The sequence below is a fragment of the Melanaphis sacchari genome, unplaced genomic scaffold (genome assembly GCF_002803265.2).
Source record: "Melanaphis sacchari strain LSU unplaced genomic scaffold, SCAv2.0 Contig64_pilon_pilon, whole genome shotgun sequence".
Taxonomy (NCBI): Eukaryota; Metazoa; Arthropoda; class Insecta; order Hemiptera; family Aphididae; genus Melanaphis; species Melanaphis sacchari.
In genome coordinates, this window is record NW_020271462.1 from 1,258,230 (window position 1) to 1,279,313 (window position 21,084).

The following is a 21,084-nucleotide window of genomic DNA, read 5'->3' on the forward strand; positions in this document are numbered from 1 at the left end:
TAGAATTCGATATGAGAACTTAGTTTTTCCTTTGTCTATTTTTTAATCGTCATTTTTATATACTTTTAAGTTATTGTAAGCGTAAATATAATTTTATAATTTCTTCGAAATTCCTTTCTTTTTATTTTCTGAAACTTTAAAGTGTTTTTTCTGAAATTTTTTGTTTTTAAATTCAATAACTTTTTCATATTTTCTGGTGCCTCGAGTGGTTTTTCCGGCATTTCTATCCCTAGAGATCTATACATTGTAATATGACGCGCACAACTATTATCAAACATTATTATTATCGTTTCCATTGCCGTGTGCCCGGTGCCGTTTCGTTTTTGGAGGTCATCCTCGTCGTCGCGGTAATCGGCCAGATGCGTTTTTTTCCTGTTGTTCATCGTCGACTCTGCAGCGGCTGGAAGGAGGAGAGTAGGAATCGTCAAATCTAGGTTATCCCGATAAATACCAAATCCCGTGCCGTGTCCGTCGCATAACAGTCCGACAGTCTCGGTCCGTCCACAACGTACCTACTACGTACCGCTAAAATATTATATCAATTTAATCAAGTTACTGCGTTCAACTGTATTCGCACTTTGCACGCCGTTTCGCTATCGTTCGTCGGGTCACATACACGATCATCGTTGAGGTAAATATATTTTTTTTTATTTCTTTATGATTCCAAACTTGTATACTTACGCAATGTGTACATTATACAATATCGAAACAGACCTAATCGTGTCGCTTTTTATGTTCTCGCACGGATTTTTTGTTGTTTTTTAATTTGATTTTTCATCCAACCACAGCCATTTATTCAAAAAACAGAATTAAAAGTTCAATGCAATATTGATAATATTATATTAATCGTAATATTATTCACGAATATATTTAAAAGGTTATTTTTTTTATAATGAAAACAATATTATGAAATTGATACAAACATTATTTTTAATCTTGAACTTAGCCTTCTGGTAGGTAGAGTTCAGGTAGGATTTGAACAAGTAACACTACCTATATAATAAAAAAGTATAAATAATTTTTTTATATATTGCTAAATAATTTACTAATAAATAACATAAAGTTAAAAAAATAAGTTCATTGTTAAACTGGAAGGAAAAAATTTAAACTATGATAATAATTCAATAGGTACTTCAATTTCGTGAAATTTTCAAACATTCACATACATACAATAAGCAAACATTTTATTTGCTTTGTTTACTTAGTTTATTTTTTTCCAATTCATAAATCTCGGTAAATCCAAAATAAAAAGCCTAGAGTGTATTTATTTTCAGTCAACAATTTTTACGATAGTTCAAAAGCACAAAAGTTACAACATCTTCAAAGATCAAAAACTTTTCACACATTATTATACACTATTATACTTCAAAAATTTAATTTATTGCGTATTTCAGTAGTTTTTCAGTTAAAAATAAAATTTTGACTTTTTTTAGGTAAAACGAATTCTGTTTGAATACATTTTTTTAAATTTAAGTATTCATCTTAGTTTTTAAATGTAAATACAATTATTCTCTATATGTGTATCTACCTTTATTGTATTTCTAATGAGGTTATTTATTAAGAGACATAGTACATGATATAAAGATCATTAATAATCCAAATCCTAAACAAAATACATATTTAAAGTTCAAATTTTCAAAGTATAATATATCTTAAAACATCCAAATTGCCGTATGTTAATAATAAATAGATTTTTAATAATATGCAATTGGTTCAAATGTTTAAATAATATTTTTGTAAAATTTTAAATAATCTTGACCTAACGTAATACGCATTTTTTACTGATTTACAGAGATGTATTATAATCACATACCTAATCATCTATTTGCACTTAGCTATAGAAATAATTTATCTAATAATTTAAAAGAAAATTAATTTGTAGTCTCTACTTAAAAAAAATGTAAAAATGCATATATATAAAATTAAAACGTATAAACATATTAATTGAATTTATATCTCTCCTATTAAAGTACTAAAACTTTTATTAATAACTGATAAGTATATATATTTATTATAGATATCACATTTAACTAGATCATATTTTTGTTTATAATTGAATAATTAAAATTGAACAAAATATGTAGTTGTTTATTTAGCGTCCAATGTTTTATTAATCAGATTAAACTTTAACTTATGCATTTCAATTCAGTTTCAATCACTTAAACATTAGATTTAATTAGCAAAATATATTTAAATTCATATATGTTTCATATATATACCTAAAAATAAAAATTTAGATGAAATAATCAAAAATGTTTTCATATTTTCACTTAAACAAATGTTATTACATTAATACATAATTATAACTGGCAAGTTAAAGTATCTAATATTTTATCAAACATTTTTTTTTTCACTTAATTTATTCAATTTTTTTTTTTTTTTTACAAACAATTTAATTTTTTTTATTTGACTTATTTTTATTTTATATCTTATAATTTACATTATATAGATCATGTACATAACAATAACCTATTCACAAGTAGAAAATATTATAACATCAAATCAATTAATTTAATTATTGTTATTATTATTATTATTATTATTATTATTATTATACCTTAAGGTAAAATACCGTTTATATATATATTAATAATTTAAAATATTTAATTATTCATGAGCTTAACTAACTTACCGTACATTGTATTGCGGTTTATAGAGAAATATATTTTGTTCTAACTCTATCCCGCGAGCATTTAAAACGGTAAAATACAATATTTCTCATCAATCATTACTATAATCACTTTTCATCGTCAATAATTATCCCATTTAACAATATCGATAAAAAATAATGCACCACAACTTAAGGTAAAGTAGTTTTCGATCTATCGATAACTACCGTCTACCGTAATCATTACCTTTCGATTCTCGAGCAGCATCACAGGTCGTTGAAATTGGTAACATACATGAGTACATCCGATGATGAAAATGATTATGGTAATAATAATTATAGATATGATTAGGTGAAACACGAATAAAATATATAATACTAGCTTATCCTGTATAGCGTTTCCTGTAACAAATTAAATAATGCCTATAGATTTACCCCATCCTTAACTATTCACAACTCCATTTAATGAAAACTACACATATTTTTAATGCAGTAATTTTGGCAGTTTTAATCAATTTTAAAATATAATATACCAATTTAATAATTATTTTATTCGTTTTTCGTTTTTCGTAAGCCAAGAAACTCCTGTATGACCCCATTTTTAAAATGCAAATTTTAGAAAATATTTTCTTAATATATCACTTACATACTGATACGAAGATAGGTAGGTACCATGGATATTTCAAGTCTCTAAGACTATCGTACGCAGTTATGGCTATTTTGGAACTTTTGTAATACTATCGATCACGCCAAATTATCACCAAGTCATTCTGAGTACAAAACTTTTATATTATATCATAATATATAATATGTAATTATGTTTTGTATACATACAGTACACGAAATGATCCGCTTAACATAAAATACTCATTAGTTCAAAAACTGTTTTGTTTTTGAAAATATTTTTTTTCATATAAATTTAAGTTGTAAAAACAACCTTATTGGAAAATAATTATATTTTTACTATTTAGTAATTATCATTACTATTTATCTTTTTTACTCTTCTTAATTTTAACATCCATGTTTAGTTTTGTATTCCGAAGTAGATTAATAATGTAAATATTTCAACCTATAAAAATCAAATTTCAGACCAATAATTTATTATAGTATAAGTATTTTAATTTTTAAGTTTAGATAAGAAAAGTAGAGGACCGACATTTTGTGGTGCACCTTTGTGCTGTTTTACTCTAATTATCTAAATTTTAAATATTTATCTTACAAACTACCCGTCAAAATTCTATTTTCATATCGGAGAACTTGAAAAAGTATTCTGTAAAGTTCACGTATTTATCTACCTCCTTTATTAACCAAAACCATTTATTTGGGGAAAACGTCCGTCTTCAGATAGAGTACAAGCGTTTGTTTTCAAGTATAAATTTTGTATTATATTTGTAATTACAAGAAACGTGATTGGACAAAATTGGGCAAAGAGATTGGTGTTTCGGCGTAAAAACAGAGGAGGGTTTAATACAAACGAAAAAATACCGAAGGAGCAGTTATATCACTTTTCTTCTTGCTTTAAGACTTTTTCATGTTTTTACTATATTTTTTTAAAGGTTTAACCACGTATATATTTTTTGTTTATTTTTATCACTCGTATACCGCACTTTTTACAGTCCTTTTCGTAATATGCGTACACTGCAATAACATCGCAATTAAAATCAAAGTTATATTTTTATACTCGTGAGTATAATTTATTATGCATCAATGATCAGAGAAAAATTAAAATTGTTTCAAATGTTTTCAATAAGTGAGTCTAACAATTGTCTATAACACTACCTATATATGTATATCAACTATTTTCCTTTCGTCCGACATACACAACACAACCGTGCAATTACGATAAAGCGGATTATTCTATTCCCAAAAACATCCATTTTTTACGTCTATGAGGTGTGTAAAAACGCATACGTATAAAACACACTGTTTTTATAATAAATTTAATACATCGTCGAAAAACGCATTCAGTGCCTTTGATAAAAGCCTAATATAATAATACTATAGAAACGCGGATAGCGCTCACAAAATGTATTTCCACAACCGCGATGTCACGTCAAACTAACTTTTGCAATATAACAAAACACCTTGACTCATAACCTGACTACATCCGTACAGGCAACACGTACTAGCTAAACGCACATAGGTATGGATCAGGTTTATACCATATTTACTATTTAATATACCTATATATATATTTAGTATACTTATATATTATAAAGTATTTCGTACGCGTCATTCGGACGATTTCACTTCAGTTAGCAGCGTGCACGGATGGTATACGCATTAGCCAAATTGTATAGTCGGTTCGACGAATGTGATATTATGCATTGTATGCACTCAGCGTGGCGATGGATTTACGCAAGGATGAGGACCGCCGCGGTGGTGCTTTGGAAACGCATATCCTCCTCCGTCGTCGGGTTAGCTCTTACCATATTATACTGAATACAACTTAATCTCAACCCATAGTTCACGGACAATGACTTGGGTGTATACCATTAGACAAAGTTAGAACGCGTTCTATCGGACGATTCAACCAAATTTGGTCTAGTGGCCAAATCGTTATCGGATCGCCCAACCAAACGTTATGTTAATGCAATATTTGTTTTGTATTGTAATGATAATAAATAATAATAATACATGAGTGTATCGTTGGGCACGGTCTCCAATGCACACGTTAAATTAGTCCTTGGACTACTTGACACGGTGCTACTTTATAGGTACACGATTGCGGTTGACTGAGATGACGTATTTAACATATTATCACTATCTATATCAAAATTTATTGGTCGAAAAAAACGGGTTTCTTCCGTTTTTTTTATGATAATAATCCGACGATGGAGAAAACCTGCACAATAATCATAATTTACCATAATATAACTGCATCATATGTTACGTTTGTGATTCATTACAATAAAAATATTATGATAATCCGATAAAAAACATGGGCACGTGGTAAAACAATTTTTTTTTTTCTATAAATGGCGTGAATAATTTGCGACAATATTTTGAGTTACCACCTACACGTTTAATAATAATTATTATTACTATTTTTGTTGGTTTTGTAGTCGTCGTTTAAAATTTGCGGAAAATATAATATAGCAGTATACCTACATATCGAATAAATATATAATAATTACAATAAGATTTTTACCTATACATATAATATATGATATTATCTCGATACAACGTTGTTGAGTTTAGGCGAATTCCTTGGTGGACCGGTTTTTCTTTTTTTTTTTTTTACTCGACCTTCACCTATACTATTATTAAACTATATAAGTATCTGAATGCACGTGCGTATGTTATTTTTATTCCCATTACGTTTGAGGAGGAAAATACAAATCGATTGACCTTTGTAATAATTATGCAAATCGCTGTCGAACAACATAATATTATTAGTAGGTACCTATACACGCGCTCACTTGAACGTTAATATAATGAATTGCACCGTCTTAAGTCTTTTCAGTTTTCGAATTAGTTTTCTGCATACGTCGTCACACCACCTTCGCTGAAATTTATTAAATACAGTTACGACCGTGTATTTAATAGTAATAATAATACGTAATTGTATACATTGACACGATTCGGCCCGTCCGACTGCTATCACTGTCGTCGTAGTATTGCACCTAGTACAAAAACGTAAGAGAGAGAGAAAGACGGTTTTCACCTCCCAACATTCATTTCGGAATCGAATAATCGATTGAGATGAAGGTCTTACATGTTAAAAATATAATATAATAACAGTCCCGAAATCGAATACCACTTACAAATTTCATTCTACATAATTCGCGTAATAACCAACTTTACATCGGTAAACACGAGTAGAGGCAAGTGAAAAACCTCATTCATATATTATCGTTGTGCGTTGATAACGACTATAATAAATACCATTGTAAGTCGTAGTAATCACGCAACAACAAATTTCGATTTCAGATAAAACAAAATAATTACCTACTATAGTATATATATATATATATTTTTTTTAATAAAGTATTATATTTCACATTAGTATATTTTTAGTATAATTACTACAATAATAATAATGATAATAATAATAGTAGTTATTACTTTCATTAATTAATTCAAGTAAATACATAAATTACGCGTACCGTTCCCAAAGTCGGTTGATATAAACGACCGAAGTGAAGAGATAAGTAAATAGTTCAACATTCTAAACCTTTTTTCCCCAACATACAGAGTGATGTACTTAACATTGTTTGTATGTTTTTTTTTTTTTATATATATATATATATATATAGTTTTAATAATTTTCACTAACAAATTAAAATCTATGATATTTTCGAACTATTCTTTAACGGAAACTCGTATTTTTTTTTTTTTAATATAATATTGTGCTGTTTAAAAATCAATAAAAATATTCCTCTTATCCATATTGTAGAAATTAAACTTAAATATTCAAAATTACTACTTTAAAAAATTAAATAGGTCAAAAATGTGAGATAACAATATATTATAATAATCAACTACATTTTTTTTTTTTTTTGTTATCTTAATAATTACTAAATTAATTGTTAGATAATATCCGAGTCTATAACATGTAGTTTTTTCTTCTCAAACAATATAATATGGTTACCTAGTAAATAATAGCCAATAATATAATCAAATTTACTTTTATTTTATTAATTTATTTGCACTGTTGAAAATACAAACAAATAAAAGTTTATCATTAAAGGATAATATCAGAGAGTTTAAGAATATAACAAATTCGATACATACAACGCTTAGAACATTGCAAAATAGTATAATATAGAAGAGATATCCCTGATCACGGTCTTTCATTTGCAGGACGAGTGACCTAAATTAATTTCCGATGATAAAAATACTCGTCGTTTAGTCGAATGGTCGTCATAGACTATAGTCGTATCGTTTAATAGCGAATCAATAATGTTATCATTACACTGTCATTTGCCTGAGTTGCAATTGTCGAAGGTAGAATAAAATACCGACGCACGTGCCAATAATTTTATTAGTCTATATTTGGCACTGGTCAGAACAAATCGCCAAAAATTTTAAATATCAAAACGTAAAATTGATTAAATTGCTTAAATATGTTATATGTGTTATAGATACATACCCAGAATTTTGGTAGGTACTATAAAAATATCAAAACTTAAACAAGATTAACACAATATGCACTAGTTAATATTTCATGCAGTTTGTCGAATAAACATTTTTAAACATGGCACATTTAACCTTGTCTGTTATACACGATAGGTTCGTGATTACATTAAATATCATGATTAAATTCATCCAAATGACATGTAACGACCTCATAAAATTTTTAACATAAATTAAACTCACATACAAGACAGTGTACAACGTACAATGCGTACCTTTATACATGTAATACTACATTTTATAAGTACATATTTTTTTTAAATACTGTAACTTAATAATACATAATATTATATTCACTAGTCTGCAGAACGCAATTTTTTATATTGAGTTTATATTTATATTTCCATAAACAATTGTCTACAATTCTATATGACAAATTAATATTCGATTTAAATTTAAAAATACAACCCCGCAGCCAAATAAAAGCGCTATAGTACTGCAGCACAAGGAAAATGATTTTCATGAAATAGACGTCGCACACGCGATTAAAACGGAAAACGTTCAAGAAAAATTGCATTTATAATGTTTATTGCATCTACATTCCCGGAAATACTCTCCGACTGCAGAAAGTGCTTTGATAAGATGTATATGAAAACAGTGCATTTAATAAGGTCGGCAAAGGATAAATGTACTTAATCCTCTCGTTCTCCGAGCATTTATAGTTTAGAATAATAATATAATTTCCAATATTATTACATTTTTCTGATAAATATATGTCTAGGGCTTAATATATCGTCAATAATTTATAGTAATACATTCAAATATCTCTATAAAAATATAATAATCAGATACCGGTAACATAACATTATATTTAATTAAATTTGGAATTATACACGCATAATCTAAAGACAATATTTATTATTACTTAATTTTGTTTACAAATATATTAAACTATTTTTATAGACTACTATTTTTACATATTTTAGTTTATCAATCTTTAAATCAGTCATACATACTCCTGTTTCTGACTAATTCACAGAGTCGTTCAATTGTATTACTTCAGTAATAACTTCTAGATTATCAGCCATCAAGACCATGTCAATTTTTACTCGGTAAAAAATGTTTGTACAATTCAATCTAGTTCAGTATCTTTCATACTTAAAAACAACTACAATTCCATTACATCTAATTGTATTTAATTAAAATAGTGCTCTATTCTTGAACTACCTTACAGCTTTGACCCTATACCGTTTCCTTATAAACCGTATTGCTTCGATCTTTTATTGCATGTGATTTGAAACACGTTGATTATACCCTCTTATTTAAAATATTAATATTCATTAGTCTATGCAACCAAACCTTGTTACCAAAGCCCAAAGCGTAACTAAGTAGGTACAATAATAAATTAATGCTAAATTAATTATAATCTTTGATACTCGCCAACCGCATATTATAATGCAGCTTTTGCTATTGGCAAAACTCCAATAATAATAATATAATTATGTAACATGTAAATACTCTGACCAACCATGTCACGTATTTACTTTTTCTTTATAAGCATAATTTAAATAATTGATACATTAAATATATATATAAATACTACATTTTTTGCACTTAGTGGTTATATTTAACGATTAAATCTTAATTTAATTCATACAGCAAAATCAATTTATTTTAAACATTATAAATAGTAAGTACTAGGTACTGTCATTAACTTCATTTTAAATTCTGAGTGGAGTGATAAATTTATTGATTTTACAATGACATTTTGTAGTTAATTTTTTAAGAAGCTTAAATAGCTAAGAATTGAAAATTAAATGCAAGGATTCTCATAATAATTTATACTAAAATCAAAAAATTTAAAAAATTTATAAAATATATTTATTATATATATGCATATAAGTTTGGACAAAATTAGATATATTTAAACAAAGAATAACAATTTTAGTTGCCTATTTTGTTGTAATTTAAAAAAATGATTCGTGGGAACTTAAAACTTTTAACATATATTATTATATTGTATACACACATTAAAATTTTCAAACGCAATGTTTTCGTGAAAAATTAATTCAACCTACCTAATAGTTAAATAAATTATATTCAACACTTATTGTACAGCAAAGTTTATTGTTATCTATTTACCCATTTTATTTTTACTATAAGTTATTATTCTAAAAATTCAATTAAATAATTTTTTTATGTTAAATCACACGGTCAAACCGGTCACTCTGGGAATCAGAATACGTATAAATATATATAATTATTTTGTTACAGAAACAACATTTAGTCATGGCACTCGCAGTGGTCTCAACTCATCTGTATCCTTTGGAAAACGCCGTGGAACATCACACTGACCGCTTTGAATTGCTACAGGATGGATCAACAGCCATATTTCGCCGTGGACAACCATTTTATTTAGGAATTAAGTTTAATAGACTATTCGACAAAACCCAAGATATCGTTAGAATTGTTTTGGTAACAGGTGAGTGATGATAACGTAATGCCATAGTAATGACATTTTATGTCATTGACTAAATAAACAATAGACATTTAGAAAAATATCACAGCAGGATAAATTAAATGATAAGTCAACGTCTTGAACAGTAAGGATCCTTCGTTTCTTAAATCCTTTTATATAGCATATTATTATATATTTCTTTTAAATTTGAAGAAAACGAATTTCTTTTATGAAAACAGTTAACGGAAACGAAGGGCGTTTCATGAGTTCGAAGAATAATTGTCCCATCCATAAAAACATAGTCCCAGACCATATATTCATACATGATACTCATCAGATCGCATCCTGCGTTTAAGAGGCGTGAATTTATTATTATAGATCCAACTCCGTTGCCACACCCCTTTAAATTAGGAAATTATCCCCTCAGGTGTCACAACAACAACTTTTCAATCGCCATACTATAGCCACTTAATCGATTTTTAAATTTTCTTCTATAGGACCAACCCCAGCTCCGGCCAAAGGCACGAGCGCGGCGCTTATAATCAAAGAAAAAGAGGACCTGATCGCCGACAGATGGGACGGCCGGTTCAGCGGCTTTACCGGGTCCACCGTCACTATACAGGTCAGACAATTTAAATTGTATTATTATTAATATATTAGGTGTTCCATAAAGAATGAACCGACTTTGGTCAATTATATTTTCAAATCGAAAAAGTGAGTTAGTTTTTCCGGTTTTTTCCGGTTTTTTTTTTTTTTTTTTTTTATTCGAGCGTTCATACAAATCCCAATTGATGGCTCTAGAAGCGATTGGTAAGTTCCAATTGGCTTAATCAGTTATCACTTTATTTTTATTCCAAAGAGGTGACTTCACAACAGCAGTAGCCACTGTCATACCATATATTTTAGAGCAAATTTGGTAAAAATTCGAATACCGTCTCGATATCGTTTGTGTGATTAAGGGTACATTTACCATTTCCGAGAGTATCGTCTGTAACAGCTAACGTGTGTTTTAATATTTGTTTTTATAGTATCTCTTAAGAATAAAAATGTATAAATATTCAAAATTAGTTAATTTTCGTGTAACGTTTTATTATATTTTAACCCTTCGTACACCTTATATATCCAGTGTATAATATTAAGTCTGATAGTCGGCAACCCCGAACACAATCTTAAGTATGGTAAACACTAGCGAAAATTTTCATAGTACATATTATGTTAAATTTTAATTAACCACTAAATCTAGTATAATATCAACTATCGATAAATTATTTTTATCGGATGACATGAAACAATATAATAATGTTCGTCATTATATGAAATACTGAATAACAAATAAGAAGAAAAAAAATTTTATCTCTACCCAAAAGAGCTACGTGACGAACATAGAATATTAAATAGACTATATATTATGAAAACCCACCACTTGAACTTCGGTTTCAGTGCTGCAGGTATATTCGGTGTGCAGCATAATACGCCTATATTATTATTGATACACCAAAAACGATTTTTGGTCAGCTATGAGTAAAAGCGTGTATTTATATCAATCATAAATAACGTGTATTCCAGGTACAAATACCGCCGTTTGCTCCTGTTTCCGTGTGGAAAATGATCGTGCATACGGCCCGGAAGGGCGTAGCCGGAGTCAATCAACATCAAATCGACACAGCCATTTACGTACTGTTCAACCCCTGGTGTCCGAGTAAGTTATATAGCTGCGTATAGCGTGATCAATTTATACAGAGTTATATGAGTGGGGGGCTGCATACTATTATTGACAATATATATATATGGCCGAGCTCAGAAACTCACTTAAAACACTAAAACTTTTGACAATAACCAAATATTTTTTTGTTACCCACTCGAAAATTTATAAATGACCATCATCATGTATTTGACTGTTTTGTTCATTTTTCAATAGACTTTTTATTTTTTTTCTTCTTAAATAAAAACGCTAATCCCAAAATCATCAACGTATAAATCGCAGATTTATTATGATCCTCTCTCGGTCCTAATCCATAAGCCTATGTCTCGACGACACATATTATACATTCAGGTGTGATATAATATACTTATGAATTATGATATATGCGTGTATTTTTCAGACGACGGCGTTCACCTGAACGACAACGAACAGTTAGACGAATATGTGCTCAACGACAACGGAAAAGTATGGCAAGGCACGTACAAAGAACCCAAAGGATACCAATGGTTCTTCGGACAGTTCGAATCGGTAGTCTTGCCGTCTGTTATGATGCTACTCGACAGATCGTCTATCCCGCATCATGACCGAGCTGATCCGGTGAAAATGGCCAGATGCATTTCGGCAATTGTAAGTTACGCGTGTTTATATGATTAGCATAACATTTAAAATTAAGCATTGACTAATTAAAAAAATTAAAATTAAGTTAGAAAGTTATTTTTAAAGTAACTTTGAAATTCATAAATTTTAATCCATAATAAATTTATAATCTAACGAAAAGATTTGAATGCATAAAATTATCTTTTTTTATTATTACTATATTAGTTTTTATGTAACTTAATTTTTGCTAGTTAAAATATATGACCAAATTGCTTAGCATTAATAATAGTTTATACGTTTTGTATTCCCATACTCTGATACTCATTACAGTATAATATTGTTTATGACATCAAAATACTTGAACGGTTTCACTATGCGATGCATAAAACAAATATATATTAACGCGTTAAGAAAAATATTTTCGTGTTGTGTAATCTTCGATTACAAAAAAAATCATCCATTGTCTAATCCTATCAGAACATTTAAACAGCTGAGTGCTTATTTTTAGACGAATAACGTGGACGATAATGGTCTAGTCGAGGGCAAATGGGACGGTGCATTCGAAGACGGCACCAGTCCATTCGCATGGATAGGCAGCACTCCAATTTTTGAAGAGTTTTACAATACTCAACTACCCGTGAAGTACGGACAATGTTGGGTATTTTCCGGTGTCATTGTTACAAGTGAGTGTTACACGTTGCCTCGTATAATATTTACAACAACTATTTAAAAAATAAAACGGAACTCAATAGAGTTTAATTTTATTCTAGTTATGACCAATATTATAGCTCCAGTAAATATGCTAATGATGTACCTATTTTGCCTATCTAAAACGCCGTACAATTAAAATAGAGGTTTTTTTTAATTGGATCGCATTAAAAAGTAAAAACATAATATATCATACTAATGCGATACCAAAAAATTAAATTAAGGATAATACAAAGTTATATCATCATGATATAAACACTACTAAATTTTCCTTCTATAATATAAAAGTCACCACTTCGAGTTAAGACCTTAGAAAATGCACACGACACCTTTAGATTTACTTAATCTCTTTTAAATTCAACCACTATAATAGACTTACTGAGCCTTGGATAGTTACACTAATCATATCAATGTGAATACGTCAAATTTAAATTTCGGCTATCGCGATGTGTTGCAGTTTGTAGGGCACTAGGAATACCGTGTCGGTCGGTGACCAACTACATGTCAGCACACGACACGAACGCTAGTCTAACAATCGATACTTATATCGATGTGAATGGTGAGAAGCTCAACAATCACCCGGGAAGCTACACAAATGACTCGTGCTGGAACTTCCACGTATGGAACGATGTGTGGATGACCAGACCTGACTTGCCCAATGGTTACGGTGGATGGCAGTCGATCGACGGGACGCCGCAAGAGACGAGCGACAGTAAGAAGTTTTGGCTTATTTTTTATCATAGTTTACCAAATATCTGTATATGTGGATAAATTTAGATTAATTAATGTAGATATTTTATCGACAATCTTAATTCGCGATTCGATCACTTAATTTTTATCATACGCAAAAATATATATATATAGTCGCGTAAGACAACTTAATGATCTATTGCACGATTAATCATTTTGTAATTTTGTAAAAAATGTTGTAAGCAACGCGTACTTACAACATTAACTTGGTGTAATAAAAATATGAAAACTACACATAAGACCGTATGTGGATAAAACAAACGGTGGTCTCAATGAAAATTACTTCGAGATTTTGTATTTATTGAAATTATTTCCGGGGCTTATGTTATTTAATATACGATTATTTCATCATCGCTAACGGTTATTATTACGGTAATATGATAGGCGTACGATTAACAACCAACATCTTAATTACCTAACTTAACTAATAATTACCTTAACTAACACGTTTCTGGCATCCAACAGGTATGTACAGATGTGGTCCTGCACCCGTTGAAGCAGTCCGGCGGGGTGAAGTCAACATCGGATTCGACACGACGTTCGTGTACACGGAAGTGCGGGCCGACATGTGCGTTTTCAAAGAATCGGAAGACGGATTTTGGTCCAGAGTGAAAACGATACCAAATTAGTGAGTAATTAATGTATATTATAATTTATAAGGCATAACAATATGATACCACCAAAAATGTAGGTACCCTCTTTTCTTTTTCTAACTATATCCGTTTCACCGTTTCCACCAATTTTACATTTCAAATAAAACAATTTCTATACAATTAAAAACTATTGCACAGTAAATTTATCTTGACTACTTTAAAATATAAAAAATAACATATTATTTTAAATTTTAATATCGTAAGAATAATTAAGCAATAATAAGAAAAATAATAATAAATCATTTTTACTTTTATTTAATGTATATACTATGTAGGTAAAATGTATATATTGTATTTATTAAAATATATGATTATAATTTATAATATTACATATAATATACTGTTTATCGATATTTTACAGTATTTTAAATAAACTAGTTAAGAAAAAACATTTAGTAGATAGTATAGATATTATTTTTTTGGAAACGTGAAACAGTCAATTGATGGAAAAGGGCAAAACACAATTTTGATGGAAACGAATATCGCACATATAATGTAATACTGATACAAGGCATCTAACATTGCTATTATTATTATCTTAGACAACCATTTTCTTATTGTATCTTGTATCTCTATTTAACATAATTAAACGCGTTAATTCTAAACACTAATTTTTGAGACAAATTTTTCTTCTATCCGAAAAAAAAATAAAAATTTTTGACGACCAAATTTGTGATCCAATGTTCGGGGTATTATTTTATTATTGGTAAACAATATTTTTATTTTAATGCGTACACCGATAGTTTTATTAATTTTAATAATAAATATGTACTTATAACAACGTATGCATTTAAACTATCATGACATAATATAAACAAGACCCAAAAATTTACTGAAAAACTCATGTCATATTATATTATGTTAAAACTTAAAACGATTTCATTGTATTCTGCTGTGTCTGTATAATACATATTTTAACGTTATGGACTTATATATGCATATTACCTAGGCACATAATATGATACTTGGGTCTTTTATACACAAGTTCTGCACGGCAGATACATATATTTATTACTTTATTATGCCTATTCATATTATCATACACGCCGGACGCCGAGAGACAAAAACCACATACTATTGTAGGCAGAAGAAGGTTAGTGTGTATATATGTCTATTTTTGAATTTATTCTTTCTCCTCATCTGGCGTAGATAAGGATAACTGCCCCTTTGGCACCTACTCGACGCAATAGTGCTTACCACCATCCATAACAAACAACGCGTATTAATATATGTATGCATATTATATAGATCTCCAACGATATCATAAATATTTGAATTTTTCAGCTATTAACTTATTGTTTTAATAAAAATATGTATTACAAATATAATATTTTGATAATGACTTTATCCATGTATTTTGGCTAAAGTGTATATAATTGTATTAAATGTTATTTAATTTTATTCCTCATTCATAAACATGAAAATATATCAACACAATCCGGACAATTTTAATAAAATATATATGATATTATATATTTCATACATAATATTTTAATAATAATTTTAAGTCTATTAATAGTAGGTAATTCTAAAATTCGAATATAGAATGGAATAAACGATGCAAGTGTAAATTCACTGCTATCAAAGTGTCATTGAAATATGCATTGTTAATGATATTTTAATTCGATATTTAAAATATTCATTTAATGATAAACATTAACTCGTTACTTATTAAATGTACATAAAATGTAAATTATAATATTAATTACGATATATCTAATATAATATATTATATTATTAATAAATTTAAATTATTTTATCTCGTGACTATCGACTAATAGATTCTTATAGTTTTCAAGACATAACCAAAAGTACTTGAGTAATATCATATTATCCAGCTAATATTAATATTGGACAATATTCAGTGATATTCATGGTGATTAATGTAGAAATTATCTAAATGCTAACATTACTTATAACATATATATATATATATATATTTATAACCGAACCTTAATAGTTTATAATATTCGGCATTACATAATAAAATAATGTGTTTGGTTTGCAGCGTCGGAAAACTAATCGTGACGAAAAAAATCGGACAAGAAGTATTACCTGAAATTGAAGACATGGAAGATATTACTGAAATCTACAAAAATCCTTTCGGTATGAATGAAAACGAGTTAAAATAATATTGAAAATGTAAATTATAGTTAATAATAGTATTATGTCATCTGTATGAGTTGGAGAGGAAAACTGATAACGAATTAATATATACTATAACAAATCAAGACCAGTAAAAAGAAAAAGAAAAAAATTTTAAATGATATTTTTATTTTTTTTATCACTGAAAATAATAATAATAACTAGAAATAAAACTAATAATAACAATAGGTAGTTATCGAAACTATAGTAAACATTTAAATGCCCTATAATAAATAAATCGATGTAAATATTATGTAATAATAATATAATCAAACAAAATCGTTGTTGTCCCTACCACTATGGTGGAAAAATGAACCGGAAATATATTTTTATACTAAATACATAATATTACATCTTAATATAACATTATAAGTCGTTTATCAGATACATAATAATTACGATCGACAAACACGCATAGGGCGTTTCAAACGATACATTTTCATCATTATTCAAGTTATTTGACCTTTTATGTCATGATCACAACCATATACTATTGAAAAGGTTTTCTCTATTTTTTTTTTTATTTGTTAAAAAAAAACTTGAAACAAATCTTAAACATTTTTATTAATATGATAATAATAAAAAAATTAAGCAATTGTAAAAATAAACAATGAATGGAGGACAGATCGATAGACAGATAATACATACAACTATTTACTTTATGAGACTAACAAACGAACTCTGATGATCTAGACTCGCCGGAAGACAAAATGGCCGTAAAAAAAGCCATTAAAGTGGTTCCGATCGCTCAGGAGATATATGACATGGAGGACTCACAAATCGAAGATGTCGAGTTCAAGCTTTTCGACATCGAACAGATCACACTAGGCGAAAGCTTCAAAATCGCGATCAGCATACACGTAAGAAAAGACATATTTTATATTATAAGCATAAAAGTATATTATACCTACATAGTTTAAAAATAATACAGTTAATAATATATTTGATAAATTATTATTATTATATAGATAGATAGGTACTATATTATAAAAGGGCGCACTTAAAAGAGCGAGTGTCGACAGTGAAGTATTTGTTCAAATTATAGGTTTATTATTAAATTCTTTTATAAAAAGCTAAACACACGTCAGAATAGTGGATCGATATCGATATCTAGGATATCTATGTATTTAAAAACTAGTTAGGTTCACTATAAATTAAAGACTACGCATTGTAATATTGTGATTATTGAAAATCGAATAAAAATGTACATCATTGACGGTTTTTAAAATATTATACTACACAAAACCATATTATGCAATAAATTACTATTTTCGACAGAAAAAAAACTGATTTCCATTGGAAAGTGGGGAAAGGAGACGTTAATGAAGTGTTTAAAATATTACTTATGTGTCATCGCCGACTACAAAATATGATATTATTACGGTTGAACTTTAGCGTCTCGTTCCTCGGCAAACAGTGATATCAAACTAGCCCAATTTAATAAATTAATTGTATTTACACAGAACACGTCATCGGAACCGCGATCCATTTCCATCGTACTATCAGCATCGTCGATCTTGTACACCGGCACAACAATCCACAAGTTGAAAAGAAGCGAAGCGAACATCGTCCTGAAACCCAACCAAAGTACGTTGTCCACGGTTCTCACGTAGGGTTATTTTATTTTGAAATTTTTACCATCTAGCGATAAGTTAAGGAGTCTGACGCATTGGTTGACGTGATTCGAATTAATACGTCAGCGACACTAATATTTTTACGTCTAAAATAACAAACGGATTTTAAAATAATTCTATTATTTATATTTATCGTAAATACTATTTAGTTGTGAAATGTCACTATCAGAAAGCTCTGTTAAGTATTAATTAAGCCGTTAGCTTGCCGTCGCCGTCAAAATTATCAAAGTGGAAGGTTGCTTACATTGAATAAAAAATCCGGAGCCTGAGAACATTATATCATAGTGATAAATACGCGCATACAGTACACTATATACAATCGATTTTCGACTGGCACACGAACAGTTAAAAGTTAATAATTCATTAATCATTAGTCATTACTTCATTAGTAATGTGAATGTTGTGATTATCCACATTAACAAAACAAAAAAATGAAAATAGGTTGATACGCACTATGCTGAACAGTGTCAATTGCATTTCTTCGTTAAGCATGTAACTGTAAATGTATTAAATTCGATTTCAATAATCAATAATAAATCATATTATACTTACGAAAAACGTTTCTAAGCGAAGACGATTTATCAACCTATTACATCTTTTATTAACTATTAAGTATTACATTTAAAAATTACACTGTGAGTTATTATTATACTATGATATATTTTTATCATAGTAATTTATTTTACAATTTTACAGTTATATACGTTAGGTTGAATAAATTTTTGAAAGAGATATTGCATTTATTATATTATTAGGTACTCGTTGGTATTTAATTATTATAGGTATATTAGTATGTATTTATAAAATATATTACTGTTAATTATTAACTTAAAAACCGATACCGATTAACCGAAAAACTATGTGAATAAGATCACGGTAAGAAAGTTTTGCATAAGAGTTCCTGATTTTTCTCCGATTATTTTGAAGAGTAGATAGTTACTAAAAATTTATATTTTTATCCTCTTAAAAGTATCAAATATATTCATATTTCTACTATAAAAGATATGAAAGTTGAAAATTAAAGCATTTTTTTCTATAAATCGTGTAAACATTGGTACAAAAAAAAACATGTCAACGTACAAAAAAACAATCCATGTAAATACAAAAATAAAAGTGTCGGTACCATAATATAATATAATGCATTTGGTCGTATAGAATCTCACTAACTTACTATTGTTATTATAAACGGTTATTGTCTGTTAATTTAGGAGAAAACATCCACACTTTCGTGAAGCCGTCAGAGTACATGGAAAAAATGTCGTCGAACAGTTTAATAAGAATAACGGGTGTAGCCAACGTTCAAGGCACGGAACAGTTGTGGAACCAAGATGATGATTTTGTAGTACAAAAACCACAACTCAACGTAGAAGTAAGTGTTTAAATAGAAATGCAAAATGAATGTAAAACGTCAATGACGCTCATGAGAAAAATCTAAATAAGATGTCCACGTCCTAGTTTTACAGTAAACGCATCCTACAAGAACATTTCGATGGTTATATACAACTCCTGAAGGAGTGGTAAATTTCCACTTTTTATTAGGACATTATTAGAGTCTTACGTCTTATCCAACCACTGGCAAAAGTGTAAAACATTACCTCATTTTAACAACGTGGTGTAAGAATTGCGAAAATTAATGGATAACCTACCTACCTATTATTTACCATTAGCAACTAAAACCTGGTTTAAAATCTTAACAGTATTTATTTTTATTAAAACAAATCTATTTAACTGTGTTAATTAGGAAAACTAAATGCCTTATTACACATAAGTAATAATGACAAAAAATAAATAATACCGTCAGCTTTTAATCCTCCTTTAAACCATGGAATAATGGATTATAAGTGGAATTTTATTGTGATTTTTATTTTGGTACTAATAGGTACATCAAAAGCAATCATGATAACAAAATCTGACTTCATGGTATTTTGCCACACACAGATAGGTTGTACTGATTTAAAATACTTTTAACGACATAGATAGGTAAGCAAATAGGTATAGTTAATAAGTCATTGATAATATATAATAAAAATCTTTAAAGTGCATCAAAATATTGGCACTTATCTTTCAGATGGATGTTAGATTCTTAACTTGGATAAAAAAATTAAGAATATTACTAATAGTCTCTATAAACAAAACAAAGTGAAATTACATTTTTTTTTCTTTAGCTTTCAACATTATATTATGTAGTATGCTCAGTATAAATTATGTCTGATGTCAAAATTTTTCTCATAGCTTAATTCACAACTTCAAGTTAACAAACGATGTGAAGCAACTTTTTCGTTCACTAATCCTCTCTCAGTCACTCTAACAGACTGCACATTCAGTATTGAAGGCCCAGGAATCCATAAAATCATCAAATTCAGGTACATACTATTTATCATTACAATATACCACATATATGTATATAAGATGCTGGTGTTACCATGTTATAACAACTCATGCTATATTGCTAATATTTATCAATGTATTGTTTGTTCACACAGAGATGTAAAACCTAACGAAAAATATGTCACATATAAGGAAGTTTTTACACCAGAACATGACGGACAACGAACTGTCACGGTGTCTTTCAATTCAAAACAACTCACAGACATCAAAAACACCATAACTGCCACAGTATTACCATAAAAATAATCATAATTTTATTGTAAAAAAAAATTATAATCATATTTCTTAATAAATAAAACTTTTAAATTGTATAATAAATAAAATAAAAATAATTTCGACAAGCTGAAGTTTGTTATTTGCAG

The 21,084-nt window shown here is 28.6% G+C and overlaps 1 protein-coding gene across 2 annotated transcripts; it reads left to right on the forward strand.

Annotated features, from left to right (window-relative positions):
* The first annotated feature begins 466 nt into the window (after window positions 1-466).
* LOC112600403 (hemocyte protein-glutamine gamma-glutamyltransferase-like) lies at window positions 467-21,017 on the forward strand. Of its 2 annotated transcripts, XM_025347597.1 has the most exons (14): window positions 467-631; window positions 9,962-10,169; window positions 10,643-10,767; window positions 11,712-11,844; window positions 12,248-12,474; window positions 12,953-13,127; window positions 13,610-13,864; window positions 14,368-14,530; window positions 16,564-16,661; window positions 17,394-17,560; window positions 18,164-18,287; window positions 19,543-19,703; window positions 20,567-20,697; window positions 20,818-20,962. In XM_025347597.1, exons 2-14 carry the CDS (start codon window positions 9,977-9,979, stop codon window positions 20,960-20,962), a joined length of 2,097 nt encoding a protein of 698 aa, XP_025203382.1. In that variant the 5' UTR covers window positions 467-631; window positions 9,962-9,976. The 2 variants fall into 2 exon arrangements, with proteins under 2 accessions (XP_025203382.1, XP_025203383.1); XM_025347598.1 differs by lacking the exon at window positions 467-631 and having other exon boundaries at window positions 9,977-10,169; window positions 20,818-21,017.
* Window positions 21,018-21,084: the final 67 nt, after the last annotated feature.